Below are 17337 nucleotides of genomic sequence, written 5' to 3' on the forward strand. Positions count from 1 at the left end.
TTAAAATTACTTCGTTCAGTTACGTATTGCTATTGTGGTGTGTGTGTTGTGTGTAGTGTCATGTGGTGTGGCATGTGTGGAGTGTGTGTGGTGTGTGTGGGTGTGTGTGTGGTGTGTGTGTGTGGTGTGTGTGTTAGGGTGTGTGGTATGTGTAGCATTGTGTAGTGTGTGTGGTGTGTGTGTGGGTGTATGTGTGTGGTGTGTGTAGTGTTGTGTGGTGTGTGTGTGTTAGGGCGTGTGGTGTGTGTCGTGTGTGGTGTGTGTAGTGTGTGGTGTGTGTGTGGTGTGTGGTATATACTGCACACAACAATTTACCTACGATGTCTGCAGAGAGCGGTGAATGGGGCTCTGCATTGCTGGTAGAAGAGTTGACGGAGCTTTTCCCAGCAGAAGCTGGCAGTGGCTGGGGTCGCCGCCTCCTGCGTTCTGCATCTGCATCGTGCACATACTCTTGAGGGCCTCCCCTGGAGAAAGCCTTGGCGTGGCCAATCGGAGCAGCCAGAACACCCCAGGAAGCAATGCGCCCAGGGGGCCGCCCCACCTGTAATGGGAACTCCTCCAGGAAAACCGAACCCTTTGAAACCTGGAGGGATTGTCCCAGCTTCTCCCCGGAAGGCCTCAGAGGGGCTTGCAGGAGCTTCCCCAGGCCTTGGCCATCACAGGACCAGGCCTGGGTCATCACAGGACCAGGCCAGACCAGTGCTGCTGCCCATCTGCCTCCTGCCTGGCTTCCTGCCACCTCCACCTACCTCTGCCTTCCTCCCAGGGGTGCTGTCTAAGTGGCAGGTCTGACTACACTGCTTGCTCAGCTCTCAAGGGAGGGTGGCTGCCCTCAGGATGAAGTCGGTTCTACTCTGTGAAGCAGGGTTGAGGGGTGATGAGAGGTGTGAGGCTGGCACTCCTGGGTCTAAGTGGCGAGCCATTTTACCCCTCCGAGGAGGAATGCTGTTCTCATCTATTACATGGAGAACACATCATGTGACTCTCCTAGGTAGCTTTGAGAATTAACTAAGAGGTAACGTGCTCAGAACAGAGCTTGGCACAAAGGTAAGGGCATGTGAGTGTTTTGGCACCACAGTAATCCATGTGAGTGATTATTGTCATCTCCAGACCTCTGATAATTGGATGCAACTCTAGCCACATGGTGTGCCCGCAATAAACACTCGTTGAATAGTAAGTGCAGGAGGACAGTGCATGTCAGGGACTCGTAAAACAAGCAGTCATGTCTCCCTAAGATGTCAGGTCTAATTGCATTAGAATGCCTTGAGTTTGTAGGGGGCGCACCAATAAGGCAATGTCCAGCTCAGACAGAGAGCAGGTCTCCTCCCCAGTAGGCTCTTGCAATCACCAAGGTGAGAAGAGCGTGGCGTGGCTGAGGAGCAGAACACAGGCATGAGTTGGTGGAGGACCTACCCCTGGTGCTTGTGTTTCCAAGTTACCACCACAATCCCCTGCAAATCGTGGGGAAGAGGAAGGTAATCATTCAGGTGGGATACCTGGGTAAGAACTGTGTATGGATTCTCTTCATTCCTACTGTAACAATCAAACTGCAAGCTCAGAGGGATCAGTGTGTGTGTGTGTGTGTGTGTGTGTGTGTGTGTTGTGTGTGTGATTATGCAAACGAGCTCAGTTTGTACACAGGACCATGGGCCATGGGAGGAATTAATCGTCATCACAGCTGCCAATTAAATTGTTGAGTGTGTGTAATGTACCAAGCCCTTGCCAAGTGCTTCTGCACATGGTATAATTTCATCATCTCAGGAACTCAAAGAGATGGGTGCCACTGTTATTTTCATTTGAAAGATGAAAGAAACCGAGGCCCAGAGAAGTGGGGTGACTTTATCCAAGGTCACACAGCCACTCAGTGGAAGAATTGAGACTAGAACCCAAGACTTCTTACTGTAGGTGAAGGCTTCTTCCTGTCCCTGAAGGAATTCAAGATCGTTCCAGAGTGTCTCCCACGTGCTGAAAGCCTCACGTAGGGAAAGAAACATTTTCTGAGTCTTCTCTATGCCAGGCACCAAGCCCTAGGTGCAAATCTTGTCTCTTATTCTTCCTAGCTGTGAGATTTTACACAAGTTCCTTCAGCTCTCTGAGCCTCAGTTTCCTCATCTGTAAAATGGGGATAATGATGCTCAGACCTCATGGGATCATTGTACACAGTGATATCATTTGGAGCTTTGGGCTGGAACCAGGAGACCTCAGTTCTAGTCTCCACTCTTCTGTGGTCATGGTAGCTTGAGGGCAAAGATGATCCCAAAGCTTGGCCCCTCTCTGTATCCACACCATACCTCTGGGCTGGGCCTTGCTTTGTAGCTTGCCATAGGATATGGCAGATGAGCTGCTGTGCCACTTCCTAGTCTGGGCTCAAGAGGCCTTGAATGCTTCTTCTCCATTTCTTGAAACCCTGGCCAGTCACCATGGGAACAAGCCCAAGCTAGCAATTGGAGGATGAGAGGCACCTGGAGCAGAGATCCGTGTCTATGTCAATCCCAGTCTATGCCCACCTAGACCACGACAGCCAACTCACCCCCAAATACGTGAAGAAGGCCAGTGGCCGCCCAGAGACCCATCTGCGAACCCAGCTAAGACCAGAAGCACCACGCTGACCTGTAGACTCATGAACAGAAATACATGCCTGCTGTTTGATGCCAGTGAGTTTGGGATGGTTTGTTATACGGCAATAGCTGACTGATACAGTGGTCTTGGGGCAATGTCTTCCCATCTCTAGGCCTCAATTTCCTCATTTGCAACGTGATGGAATTTGGGCTCTATGAACTTTTCTGTTCCTTTTCTAATGCCTCCGAACTTTTGGCTCCAGGGAAATCCTGTCTGCTCTTTGCTAATGGGCCAGAAGATCTGAGTTCAGCCAGTTTTATTTTTGTCGCGGGCATTTCTCCTGTTATTTTTGCTAATATCTGGAAATCTATTCTCCCAGGGCTAATGTTGTCCTCAACTCTTGAATCTCCCTCCTCCTTGCCTGGTTCTCAGGTAGAAGTCTTACAGTCCAAAGCAGCTATATCTCTGTTTGAAGAACTGAAGTGCTTCTGGAGAAGGCACTTAATTTTTAGAGCTTGGAATTAACTTAGCACAGAACAGGTTGGCAGCGGCTGAAGAGGACTGTTCCACAGCTATCAATCATATGGTTACCTGGGTTTGTTATTAGGCCTTTTTATTTCCTGGTTAGAGAACTGTGCTGGGGCTCACAAACAGGGAGCAACGTTGGGAACTTTGCGGAGGAGCAAAGGAAGGCACGCTGGAGCCTGGTTGAGACTTTTTCCCTGCAGAGATAGATGTATGTTCGCAGCAGATGTCCAGGAAACAGGGAGCAGGAAACATTTTGAGCCTCAATTTCTTCTTCTGTAAGATGGAGCTGGGAATTTCTCCCATGTGAAGCACTTTGCTACCTTTGTGTGTGTGTGTGTGTGTGTGTGTGTGTGTGGGGTTACAAACTGGCTTTGGTCTTAGAGACCTGGGTTCAAGTCTCTAAGACCATCTCCGACTTGCACACATCCTAGTTGTGTGACCTTGGGCAAGCAATTTCATCTCTCTCAGCCTCAGTTTCTTCATCTGTACAAAGGAGTAGTCATACTGACATGATGTAGATATTGCATAGGGTACTGATACTGCATTGGAGAGTGAAATGAGTTACTATAGGTAAAGAAAGCACGTAAAGAGTGGCACGTTGTAAGTACTCAATGAATGTCAGATGTTGGTCTTTCATCATTATCATCATCATCAATGAGATAATGTGTGCCTGTATTTATCATAAAGTCTGGGATATAGTAGGGGTAAAAATAGTGTTAGCTACGGTTATCTGCCTATCTTGTGTCAGAAACCTTATGTTATTTGTTATTTTAACTTTTACATGACTTAATTAATTTACACACCCACCTCCTCTCTCTCTCTCTCTTTCTTTTTAGAAACAGGGTCTCACTATGTTGCCCAAGCTGGTCTCAACACCTGAGCTCAGGTGATCCTCCCACCTCAGCCTCTCAAGTAGCTGGGACCACAGCTGCATGCCACCATGTCTGGCTAATTTTTAAATTATTTGCAGAGACGGGGTCTTGCTTTGTTGCCCAGGCTGGTCTTGAACTCCTGGGCTCAAGTGATCCTCCCACCTTGGCTTCCAAAAGTGCTGGGATTACAGGCATGAGCCACTGTGCCCAGCCTTACCGTCTCTTTCGTTCAACGGATATTTATCAAGCACTTTGTTTGTACCAGACACTGGGGATAAAGTGAACAAAATATCCCATTGTGGGGGCAGGCACCATCACCTTCAATAATCTGCCTGAGGCCACAGAGCTGGTGAACATCAGGATGGACTCACATGTGCCTCTTTTTGACTCTAGATGCTTTTATGTCTCCTTGGCCGTAAGGCGTCTTCAAGGTTGTGGCCCCTGTGCTGAGCTCTTGTGGCCACAAGCAGGTGGTCTTTCTGGTCCTCTCTCGCTGTGTGATACTTGCTAAGCTCGGGGCCCCTCTCGGATCTTCTATTCCACGATGCCTTCACCAATGTTAGTTCCCTTATTTTCCTTTCCGTAATTTATTTTGAGAGTTGGGGAGGGCGTGGGGGGAGATAATAAATGAGAGAGAGAGGAGAGCAATATGAGAAGTCCCTTAGGATGTCAGTTTCTGTTCAGTTGTGTTTTTAGGGTAAGAGGCAGATTTCTGATGGAGCTGGGAGGGATACATGGTGGGTTAGGGCGGCATTTGGGGTGTAAAGAAGGTTTAGCCTGAGGGCTCCTGGCTCATCCCAAGTTGATGCACCCTCCTTCTTTCCTCCATCCAACAATGAGGGCAGATGGTTCTCACTGACGCTGTGGTTCGGAGCATTTGTTCTATGCCTAATGGTCACTGTCGTCACTGCTTGAATCCTTTGCTTATGACACTTTTCTCCCATTAACTCCGGGCAACTGGCACTCTTCAAGATTCCTTCTGGATGTCACCTTCTCAGGGACATTTCCATAATTCACAGAGATAAATCTAGTTCCCGTCTACCTCCCCAACTCCCTCTCCAAGCCACAGGACTTTGCTTACATTTTGCCATGTTGTCTGTTTATGGCTGTATGTCCCTTCGTGAACTTTGAGTCCCTACAGGCCTGCAAGCCTTCTTGCGTCATTGCTGCATTGCCAAGACACACAGTTGGTGCCCCGAAAGCTGTTCAAGTCAGTGGAAGCGGAGGCTATGGTGTGGGCTCCATCTTTGCTAGCTGTGTGACCTGAGGAAGCCACGTAACCTCTCTGTGCTCTCATGACCCAATCCATAAAGTGGTAATGATAATATCTGCCTTATCTGAGGATTCCTGATAATAGTAGTCTCCATTTGTGAAGCACCAACTACGTGCCAGATAACATGCAATGTGCTTGGCATACATTATCTCTAATTTGGGTAATTACCCTTCTGTAATTATCTCTACCCACATTAGCTCTAATTTATGTCATTATTATCTCTGCATAATAATGTTCACATTTATTATTGCTCACAGACCTAAACGATGCAGCTCAGGGTCCACCTAGCACATAGTAGGTTTTTAATAAATGGTAACTAATTAGAACCTCCATGCCCATGGTATCAACAGACTGCCCAGTAGACAAAGAGGGCTAGAGATCCCCTCTCGCCTGGCACATGTGGCTTACGTCCTTATTCATGACTCAGCAGACAGCTAAGTCATGCGCCTACTATGGGCCACCTACCCAGCTCGGTCTGCAGTGCAAACTCCCTCCTCCTCGTCGATGTGAAAAATAACAATTGCAAACACTTAGGAGGGCTGAGGGGCCTGGAGGACGGAATTATTTTTACTATCAAACCCAAATTGGTTTACTAAAACTGTCAGTGGAAAACCAAGCAAGATAAATTAAACCCAGCAGCTCTTGGGCCTCACGTAACCCTGGCTGTTGAGATGCTATTTTCACTCCCTCTGTGGGAGGGAGGAGGTGCCAAGTCCAGATGCCACTCTGCCAAGCGTGTGCCAAGCTTGTCGGCGTGAGCCTCGGGCTGGTGACCAGAGGACGCAGCTCCCTTCTGCAAAGCTTTAATCTCTTTAAGTGCTTAAACCCTTTTCCTGCTGCCCAATTTGGGGAAGCCCAGACTCCCTAATGTGGCCTTCAAGGCGTTGCTGAGTCCCACTCACTGCCAGGCTGTCCTACTTCATGGATGCGTCCTTGAACTCCAGACACACAGGGTCCTGGAGACATGGCAAGTGGGGTGAAAGTCCCAGCTCCACCAGCTTCTAGCTGTGCGATCACAGGCACTCTCCCACCACCCCGAGCCTCAGTTTACTCATCTGGAAAATGGAGATAATAACAGAACCCAAGGCATGTGCTTGTCGTGAAGATGTCTAGGATGTAAACGCTTGGGATATCCTAAGTGCTCAGCAAATATTAAATATCATGGACAGTTAAGAAGGGAGCTGTGCTTTCCTGCCTCTGGACCTTAGCACATGTTGTTCCTTTTGGCTGGAACACTGTTCCCCTCCATCTCTGCCCATCTTCTCTCTGGCTTTCAGGTCTTAGCATAGATTGGGGTTTCTCTGCTTCAACACCATTGATATTTTGGGTCAGCTCATTCTTTGTGGTGGGTATTGTCCTGTGCATTGTCGGATGCATAGCAGCATCCCTGGCCTGTCCCTAGTAGATGCTGGCGGTGCTGTCCACCCCACCCTCCAGTTGTCCCAACCAGAAGTGCCTCCAGACATTGGCAAGTGTCCCCTGGCACAAGATAGCTCCTGGTTGAGAAAAACTGACTTAGACTTTACCGTTCTCAGAACAGCTTCTCCCTCACATTCTCAGCCAGGCTCACCTTCCCTCACTCTGGGCCCCCAGAGGGCTGTATTTCCTCTTGCTGGTGCTGTGTCAGCCTACGACATGGCTCCCCGAGGGCAGGGCTGCATCTGTTTTGCTCACTGCCAGGGCCCAGCCTCAATACCTGCTACATAGTGGATGCTCAATAAATATTTGTGGAATCGAATTAAACTTGCTCAGTGACAAAAATGACAGTCCTCACATGTCCATGATGATTAAAACTGGGACTCAATCGATTTTGATGTCACTGCAAATCCTAAGGCCCCGGGATGACGCTGGCTGCTTGTCCTAATGCAAGTCATGACAGCTGCCTTGGGGAGGGAGATGCCCCCCTTATTGGCCCCATTCTGAGCCTGTCTGTGCTTCCATCATCACTTCCTACTTGGCTTAATGTCCAGTGCTCAGAATATCCGGGAGAATGAAATAGGCTTCCCAAGCGCCATGGCACTTGGTCCCTGAACTCTGCCAGCATATCTCGGCATCGCTGGATTGGGGGACCTTGAAGTCCCCCTCCCGCTAGATATTCTGATTCTCAGGTCTGTGATGACACATCTTTTGACACCATAACCCTATAAAATGTTCTCTTGGGGAGTCCTCCTACTTCTGTTATTTAATACTTTACCTGATAATTTTTAGCCAAATTTATTTCTTATCAACTCAGGTTCCTTGTCATGTAACAAACCTGTATTTATTTAAAAAAATGGAGGCCACGTCCCCAGAAGGCCTTTCCATATTTTTCTGACCCTCTTTCTTTCCCTCCATGTGCATCATAGCCAGAAGAACACAAATTTGGGTTCGAATTCTCCCTTTGAAGCCTCATGTCTGTATGATCGTACAAGCTATATTTATTTCATTGGCTTTTATTTATTAAGCACCTACAATGGGCCATGCACTGGTCTATATGTTAGGATTACAGCAGTGAATAAGACAGAAAATGAGCTCCTGCTCTTCTCATGGAGGTGACGTTCCAGGTGGAGGTGGTGGGAGTTGAAATACTTCAAGATATACTACAATGTGTAGTGCGTTGGGTGGTGGCAAGGGCTATGGAAGTGAAGCAAAGTCAGAGGATGGAGAGATGGGGAGCAAGCTCTGCGGATATTTGAGGCAGAGCATCCCAATGGCAGAGGAGACAGCAGTGCAAAGGCCCTGAGGTATGCGTGTGGAATGCCAAGAAGGCGAATATGGTCGAATATACCATACAGAAAGGAGAAGAGAGGAATAAAGTGATGCTGGAGATGTAACCAGAGCTAGGTCCCGTAGGGCCTTCTGTAAGAGCACTGGCTTTACCTCCGAATAAAACAGGGAGCTATTGCAGAACTTCGAGCAGAGCATGGGTGATATGACTTAGGTTGTAACAGGATCACTCAGAGTGTTGGTTAAAAAGAACCCAGAGCGGGCAAAAGTGGGAACGAGGATACCTCAAAGGCCATTGCAATAATCACGGGAAGACACGGGGGTGGCTTGGACCCTGCAGGTGGCAGTGGAGGTATCAGAACTGCTTGGACTCTGGGAAGACTTTGACTTTTGAGTAGAAGCAACAGGATTTCCTGAAGATTTGGCCACAGGGTATGGGAGAAAGAGAAAGGTCTGGTTCACAGTGAGTGTGCTGGGCTGGGGGCAGGCTCATACGGGCTTGTGAGAGCTAATGGTTACACGTCCAGGCATTTGGAGAGCCTGTTGTCATTACGTTGTTAGCTTGAAAGGGGTCATAGTGGGAGTATTTACACCATGGAAATTGACAGATGCTACCAATCGGGGTGTGGCCCACTGTGCCCCCAACTTGCTAAAAAAGCCAGCACTCCACTGAGCCAGAATAACACCAAGGGTTCTGTTTCTGTTGCTGTTTGTTTGATTTTTTCCCCAAGCGGCAGGTGGAATAGATCATACCTTACACATATGGGAAAGATGGGGTAAAATAGGTATAATAGATAAATAAATATCTCCCTATAAATAGATATAAGGAGGGAGAATCAGGAGTTTGACTTAGAATATGTTTAATTTGAGATGCCTCTTAGACATCCAAGTGAATTGGTGAGGAAGCAAGAGGATATAATTAAATGTAATAGTTGCACCTACTTCATGGGATTAATCCAAAGAGCAAATAATACAATTTATTTTTAACTTACACAAGGTAAAAATTAATGTTAGTAAAGACCTTGAAAATAGTAAGTGCTTCAAAACATGCATTTCTTCATTGCTGCAACGAGAAAGGAGCTTAATCCTTCAATCACCTTAATCGTTTGCAAGAGTGGCAAACTGATGGCCCTCAGTTTGGATGCAGCCAGTAGGCACTTCTTAAATTTTTTTGAAGGAGGGGATGCTATTTTTAAAAATTGAATTTATGACCGGGGTCAGTGGCTCATGCCTGTAATCCCAGCACTTTGGGAGGCGGAGGCGGGCAGATCAATTGAGGTCAGGAGTTTGAGACCAGCCTGGCCAACGTGGTGAAACCCCATCTCTATTAAAAATACAAAAATTAGCCAGGTGTGGTGGCGCACACCTGTAATCCCAATGACTCAGGAGGCTGAGGCAGGAGAACCACTTGAACCCGGGAGTTGGAGGTTGCAGTGAGCTGAGACGGCACCACTGCACTCCAGCCTGGGTGACAGTGAGACTCTGTCGCAAAAAATAAAATAAAATAAAAATTGAATTTAAATGATTTTAGATAGGGTATGTACTTCCTAATTCATCACAGATCCCTCCCCTCCATATAATCTCACACCAGCTCTAAATCCTGTATTTATGTTGCCTGGCCCTTCATAATTTTGAATTTGCATCTACCCTTGATTCAAGGCAGCCCATCATTTTGCAGAGGAGGAATCTAAGGCCCAGAGAGGCTAGGTGCTGGGTCCAGGGCTGCTGAGGGCATGGAGTATCAGGGCAGGGAGGCAGGAAACTGAGGGTCCTCTCTCCTAGTCAACGCTCAATCTACGACTGCGAAAATGTTCAGAAGACAGAAAGTCTGCCCCCGCTGCAAGGGCTCCCTTGCTGATGCTAACACCAGTGGCCTGGCTTTGGGGAAGCTTTAATTGCTTGAGATTCCCAGATTGGCTGCCCCATCGCATGCATGCTTAGTGGTAGAAATAAAACCCAATCTGGTGTCAGGCTGAAGGTTAATTGAATATTTGATGCCTAGAGATGATGAAAGCAAAGATTCCCATTTTCTTGTTTCCTCCTCCAGACCTCTGGCACCAAAGGGAGATGTGGGCCCGACTTATTTAAGCAAAACCACCCATCTGGGAGGCTTCCTGTGAGGCGAGAATAGGAGAGCCAAGCAGAAGAGGGGGGATTATAGATGACTTCATGGGGCCTAGAGCTGGGCGGGATCTTCTGCCAGAGAAGCCAAGAACTCAGGAGTTTGTCGTACTTTCTCTTGGCTGAAGACAGGTGGTTTTCCTGGTAACTTCTGGGGGAAGGAATTCATAAGCTGGAACCATAAATTTGTATTTATGGACAAGGACAAGGGGGTAACACAGAAGGCTTCCTAAGGGATGCAGCCTTAGAATAAAGTTTTCTATGTGAAGCTTCAGCTAAGAAGACCTCAGAGCTTCCCTTGGATCCATTCCCTCTGTAGCCCCTACCCACCTGCCATGCTTTGCTCCAGCCACGTTAAACTTTATGCCATTAAGTGGGTCACACTCTCTCATTTCCAGGCTTATAGATGCTTTGCAGATGCCCTTATCATGTAGGTAGGACATGCTGCTGCTGCTGCTTCTTCTCCTTCTCCTTCTCCTCCTTCCTCCTCCCCCTCCTCCTTCTCCTCCTCTTCTTCTTTTCTTTTTCTTTCTTTATTTCTTTTTTTTTTTTCTGAGACAGAGTCTCGCTCTGTCACCCAGGCTGGAGTGCAGTGGCGTGATCTCGGCTTACCACAATCTCCACCTCCCAGGTTCAGGTGATTCTCTTGCCTCAGCCTCCTGAATAGCTGAGGTTACAGGTGCCCACCGCAACGCCTGGCTAAGTTTTGTATTTTTAGTAGAGGCAGGGTTTCACCATGTTGGCTGGGCTGGTCTTGAACTCCTGACCTCAAATGATCCACCCACCTCGGCCTCCCAAAGTGCTGGGATTACAAGCGTGAGCCACCATGCCTCGCCGGGGTATTCTTCTTTTCCCCCCATCACCTGCCTACCTTCTCTTTCATGGTATTATAGAAGTCACTTCTTCCTGGGAGCCCTCCTGATTTCACTCAGGTGCCCTCACCTGCCTGTCACTGCTCCTTTCACACTGCATTTACTTTCTTCCCCGCCTCACCTGCTAGGCATGCAGAGTGAGGACTGCCCTGCTTTTCTCACAACTGTATCTTCAATGCTAAGCCTGCTACTGGCACACAGTAGGTACACAGTAATTTTTTCCCTAGAGTTAAGAGAGACAACCCATTCCATTCTTTTTAATATGAATTTTACCACTGAAGAAACAACCATTAGAACCTTTCCAGCACATAAAATTATGCTTGCCTTATAGTAGACACTCAAACAATTTGTTTGGAATGAATGAATAAGCATCTTATTCCAGACTCTAGAAGTCAGAGAGAAATGAATGGGGGGAAGAGGATGAGGTCTATTTAATTCAATTTTAATTTTAACTTTTTTGTTAGAGACAGAGTCTTACTCTGTTGCCCAGGCTGAAGTGCAGTGGTGTGATCATGGCTCACTGCAGCATGGAACTCCAGGGCTCAAGTAATCCTCTCACCTGAGCCTCCCAAGTAGCTGGGACTACAGGTGCCACCAAGCCTGGCTAGTTTTTTTTAATTGTTTGTAAAGATGGGGGTCTCACTATGTTGCCTAGGCTGGTCTTGAACTCCTGGTCCTAAGTGATTTTCCTACCTCAGCCTCTCAAAATGTTGAGATTACAGGTGTGAGCCACTGTGCCCAGACAAGGATGAGCTTTATTGAGGAGTGAGGCAATGGGCAAGGAACGCGAAAAATCTGCCTTCAGCAGCCACAAAGCATTGATATTCCAAGACCCCCTTACAGGAGAGAAAAACTGAGGCCCAGAGAGAGGCGAGAACAGGTGAGCCCAGCCCAAAGTCATATGTGAAGGAGGTGGAATTCTTTCTTAGATTGGCCTGACCCCAAGTCCACAAGGGGCGGCTATTCAAGCTGTGTAAGTCTCTGACTCTGCTGGAGAAGGAGGTTCTGGGACAGCCTCTGGGGACACTTTTTTTTTTTTTTGAGACAGGGTCTTACTTTGTCACCCGGGCTGGAGTGCAGTGGCATGATCACAGCTCACTGCAGCCTCAATTTCCCAGGCTCAAGAGATCCTCCCATCTCAGCCTCCCAAGTAGCTGGTACCACAGGCGTGTGCCACCACACCCAGCTAGTTATTATTTTTTGAAGAGATAGGATACCCCTATGTTGTTGGGATTGGTGTCAAACTCTTGGTCTCAAGCAGTCCTCCTGCCTCAGCCTCCCAAAATGTTGGAGTTACAGTCATGAGCCACGGCACCTAGCCTAATGACGCTTTTGCTGCATCTAAGGAACAGCCTCAAAAGCCAGTCACTAATAATTTGAAAATAACGTCTCTTTCTCTTGCAAGATTCCTCTGCAGAGCCAGACAACCCTGAGTGCTGCTTCCCCAGCCTGCTGGGTTTCAGCACTCTCTCCTCCTCCAACCACCCTCCTGTCTGCCACCTGGGTCTGCCGGGAACTCCGTATTCTGCTTGCTCCAGACACCACCATCTGTCTTTGTCCACTTCTCACCCCCATCTCACATGGGGCAGTGGAAAGAGCATGACTGAGAAGCCACAGAAGCCTGAATTTCAGCTACTCACTGGCTTTCTGGGTGGCCTCCCTGCATCTCTGCTGCCTTCTCAGACAGTGGGGTTAATGACCTCCCAGGCAGGGTTCTTTGTGAGAATGACCTAAGACAGAAATGTTTAGAGCAGTCACTTTTGCATCTGGCCCAGAGTAACTGCTTCCCTGCAAATGTCACCCTCATGGGGAGCTAGTGGGGAACATTCTGGATGGAGAATCTAATGGTTACCCCCTGTGAATATGAGAAACCCAGCCGCACAGCCAAGTAAGTCTGTTCATTAAAAACATTTTTTTTTTTTCATTCAGCAATCATTTCCTGAACATCTACTGTGTATCAGGCTCTGTGTTAGACTGTGGAGACAGAGGGTGGTCAGACCCAGCCCCAGTGGAGAGGACCTTCTGGTTTAGTTGAGGGAGACAAACAGGAAAATAAACAACTGTAGTCCTGTAAATGAGTGTTATAGTGCCCCCCTCTCCCTGGCCACACTGGCCATTCGGTCCTTTGAAAATGAGATGCTCCCCTTCCCAAGTCCAAGTGATCTCATTGTTCAGTTCCCACCTATGAGTGAGAACATATGGTGTTTGGTTTTCTGTTCTTGTGATAGTTTGCTAAGAATGATGGTTTCCAGCTGCATCCACGTCCCTACAAAGGACACAAACTCATCCTTTTTTATGGCTGCATAGTATTCCATGGTGTATATGTGCCACATTTTCTTAATCCAGTCTGTCACTGATGGACATTTGGGTTGATTCCAAGTCTTTGCTATTGTGGATAGTGCAGCAATATACATACGTGTGCATGTGTCTTTATAGCAGCATGATTTAAAATCCTTTGGGTATATACCCAGTAATGGGATGGCTGGGTCAACCTGCACGTTATGCACATGTACCCTAGAACTTAAAGAATAATAATAATAATAAATAAATTAAAAAAAAAGAAAATGAGATGCTTGCCACAGGGCCTTTGCACATTCTGTTCATTTAGGATGCATCACTCCAACTCATCTTTTAGTTCTGAGCTTTAGTATCAGAACCTTGGGGAAGACTTTTCTGATCTTCCTCTTTATATCAAATTCCAGTTATAGAATCTCATAGCACCATTCACCTCTCCTTACATCCCTTAGTGAAGTTAGAGTGTGCAATTATTTGTGTATGCCCTCATTTCATATTTGTTTCCTTAGACTGAATTTCCCAAAGATAGGGACTCTCTCTCTCTCTCTGTCTCTCTGTCTCTCTCTCTCTCTCTCTCTCTCTGTGTGTGTGTGTGTGCTGCTGTTGTCGATCTCACCATGGGAATGCCTGTTCTCTGCACAGTCCCTGGCACATAGTAGATGCTTAGTTACTACTAGTTGAAAGAATAAAGCAGGAGCAATTTCTTTCCCAATCTCCCAAATTTTGCCAAATTAGAGGACTGCCCATTATAAACACTCACAACTGGATATCTAAGAAGATCCGTTTCTCTTCTCCCACGTGGATCTTCCAGATACAATCTTCACCTTCCACGTAGGGCTCCGGCCAGTTTGGGGACAGTACCACCCCAGCCACAGCAGAGAGCTCACCACCGCACATGGCTGTAAAAGACAGATAGGCAGGAAGGTGGACTTTATTTGTAAAGAAGTCAGTGTGGCATAGCGGCTAACCGTGTGGGCTATGAAGTCAGACAGCCGTGAATCTCTGTGTACTGTGGACAGGTGCCTTTACCTCAGGCAGCCAGCACGTGTGTGTGTGTGTGTGTGTGTGTGTGTGTGTGTGTGTGTGTAATGATTAAATGAGAGCTGGCCAGCTGACTGCCCTGCAGCTGACAGTTGGTAAAAGTTGGGCTAAGGAGTGCTATTGCTCTTTCAAGACCAAGGATGGAGCTCAGTGGTCAGAATGACTCCTCAACAGCCTCTGTTCTTTTGCAGGGTGAGTAGTGGCTAAGAGACCGCTCACTCAAGTTAGGTGGTCCCAGGGTTCCAATCTTGTCTCTGCTGCTAACAGTCTGTAAGAGGAGGTATGTAATTTCCCAGAGCCTCAGCTCCCTTTCTCTATAAAATGGGGGCAATACCACTGCCAGCCTCATTGGGTGATTTTGAGGCTTAAGCTCATGAATGTCAAACATGCTGCACAGCGCCTGGCAGGTGGTAGCTGCTCGATAATTTAGATAATGTTGCTATGACAGGTCCCGGCCCTGAACTGGAAGCAGAGATGTGGCTGCGGCAGGTGCCCTTTAAATTCCACTCTGTGTTTACCGCTTTGGAAAGTTCTCAACATGGCAGAGGCCAAAGCACCAATAAATTCCGCTCTGTTAAACCGGCACATCTAATATAGGGATCAATTCTTCACCATGGCAAGGCTGTGATTTCATGCCAACTGCCATTGAGGCGGTGGCTGCCAAGAGTGAGGGCACCCTTCATTACTCCATGTGCTACCAGGAGACCCAGGCTCAGGGTGGCTCAGCGGCCTTGAATATGGGGAAATGGGCCGGGTGCGATGCTCATGCCTGTAATCTCAGCACTTTGGGAGGCCAAGGCAGGTGGATCACCTGAGGTCAGGAGTTCAAGACCAGCCTGGCTAATATGGTGAAACCCTGTCTCTACTAAAAATACAGAATTAGCCGGGCGTTGTGGCCCATGCCTGTAACCCCAGCTACTCAGGAGGCTGAGACAGGAGAATTGCTTGAACCCGGGAGGCAGAGGCTGCAGTGAGCCAAATGAGTCTCCATCTCAACAACGCCAAAAAGAATATGGGAAAACTGGCAGGACAGTCCACTGGAGCCTGTGTAGATGAGGGTTCTCTGCAGCCAACACTGTCCAGTGGGGCTCAGAGCACAGTACTCTGAGAGCAGAGAGACCTGAGTTCCATTCCTGTCCCTGCCAATTCCCCTCAGTGTGTTCTTAAACAGGTCACTTCATAGCATTAGTTTTCTCACCTGCAAATAGGGCTGATAGAATCTACTTTATAAGGCTATGGTGAGGTTGAAATCAGATAATGCACATACACCCTTAGCAAAGCACTGGTAGCATAATTATTACACACCAATTAAGAACTATTATTATTCTTATTAATGAGATTCAGGGCTGCCCTGGGTTGTTGCATGGGTTGTGCACTGCACAAGCATGCATAGCAGAGGGAGTATTTACGAGCTGAAATCCATGCAGTATTCAGCTCACCAAGCTGTGCACTCTGGGACCTATGCCCGGAGGAAGGCGCACCTTTTAAAATTTACCCATTTTGTAATTTTCTCAAGACCTGCACCAACCCTGAACCAAAGGACAGTGAACCCTGGAAAGGGTTCTAATCCTAAAATTGGTATGAAAACCGGGGACAGGCCTCTAAGCTGGGGCCTTGGTCTTCTCATCCGAAGGGTGGAGGTCCCTGGGGTGCCATGGGAAGAGTGTCGTGGGTCCGCTCACCTCTGCAGAGGGGCTCCGTGTCATTCCAGTATGGGTCCCGCACATTGATGCATTCGATGATGGCTGGGCCCTGCTCCAGGGAGTGGCCGGGGTCGCAGGTGAACTCCACTATAGTCCCAATGTTATAGGTCGGGTCGGATGTAGTGAAGTTCCCATTCTGGATGTAGGGCTCGTAGCAGTGGCCTTTCTCAAACGCTGAGGAAGGGAAACAAAGAGAGGCAGGAGTTCAGATGAGGCAGGGACTACCCCATGGTGCTGTATTTCAGAAGATGGGTCTCCTGTGCTGTTTAGAAAAGCCCCAAAGAAAACAAGTACCAAATCACATGTCCTGGTTCCAGACGATGTGCTGAGAACCCTGGGGCCACCCAGTTGACTCCCTGGGGCCTCATTTAAACAAATCTAAAATAGAAATAAGAATCTCTGTCTTCTCCACCCTGTGGAGTTGTTGTGTTTTAATACCTTTCCACGTCCTATTCCACAGAAGGATCTTCAGAGCCCTGATTTTTTTGGCCACTGGAAACTGTAGGGTTGTCTATGATAAAAACCAACTTTTCTTGGCAAAGCCAGAACAGAAGGTCCTCCAACATACATGAAATGCCCAGCGAATCCCGTCTTCAAGAGTCAGGGTCTCAGCAGGAGGGGCTCTTGCTAAATTCTTCTTGGAAGAAGAAGTGGCTGAATTATAAGAGGTCTACTAGGTGGAGTGGAGCAGAGCTTAAGGGCTCCCCAGTATAGGATGGACAGAGATCTTAACTCCATCCTTGTTCACTGGTGGTCTTGGGCAGGTCACCCAAGTTTCTTAAACCTCAGTTTCCTCACCGAAAATCAGATAGAATAACAGTTCTAATGTTTCAGTGTGATGAGGATCAAACATGATGCAGAAGCTGAAATCCAAGGAGACAATGCACAGAAGGCACTGAGCACGTAGTAAGTGCACAGCTAATGGTAGGCATTATTATTAACGAAACCAAGAGCCTGTCTTTGGAAACCAAAGGATCCACATGGCCACGGGATTTCCCACATCCTTCGCAGCCCAGATTTCTATCTCCCCATGCTTTCCCTGCTCCCAGGCTACTCCCAGCCCCACAAGAGAAGGGGAAGCCCCCAGGGACCCTCACCCTCAAATCGGATGTTGAAGGTGGAGGCTGCTCGGGCCTGGTCGGACGTGAACTCGATACGGATGGTGTCGCCCTCACTCAGCAGGCCCTCAAAAGGGACACTCTCAGTTTGAAGGGAGTCGTAGAGAAGAGCTGACTTGTTGGTCTGCCCGCTGTGAACCGTCATCCTGGTAGTGGGAGCAGAGAGACAGAGGGACACTGACAGATTTTCCTGGGTCACTGACATGGCAGAGGAAGGGGTGTGCTATGACTGCCACCTCTGGAGCCTCA

The 17337-nt window shown here is 48.0% G+C and overlaps 1 protein-coding gene across 11 annotated transcripts in view; it reads right to left on the bottom strand.

Annotated features, from left to right (window-relative positions):
• Window positions 1-17337, bottom strand: part of SEZ6L (seizure related 6 homolog like) — a 215550-nt gene that overhangs the window by 56959 nt on the left and 141254 nt on the right. For 7 of the 11 annotated variants that reach the window (XM_031656403.1, XM_031656405.1, XM_031656404.1 and 4 more), the window contains exons 7-10: window positions 17068-17234; window positions 15950-16144; window positions 13987-14125; window positions 12572-12661 (exon numbers count right to left, since the gene is read on the bottom strand). In XM_031656403.1, coding sequence (XP_031512263.1) covers window positions 12572-12661; window positions 13987-14125; window positions 15950-16144; window positions 17068-17234 — 591 coding nt within the window. The remainder of the gene's footprint in view (window positions 1-12571; window positions 12662-13986; window positions 14126-15949; window positions 16145-17067; window positions 17235-17337) is intronic. The other 4 variants (XM_003905349.5, XM_021921419.2, XM_021921418.2 and 1 more) reach the window with 1 other exon arrangement.

Source organism: Papio anubis, chromosome 16 (assembly GCF_008728515.1).
Source record: "Papio anubis isolate 15944 chromosome 16, Panubis1.0, whole genome shotgun sequence".
NCBI lineage: Eukaryota > Metazoa > Chordata > Mammalia > Primates > Cercopithecidae > Papio > Papio anubis.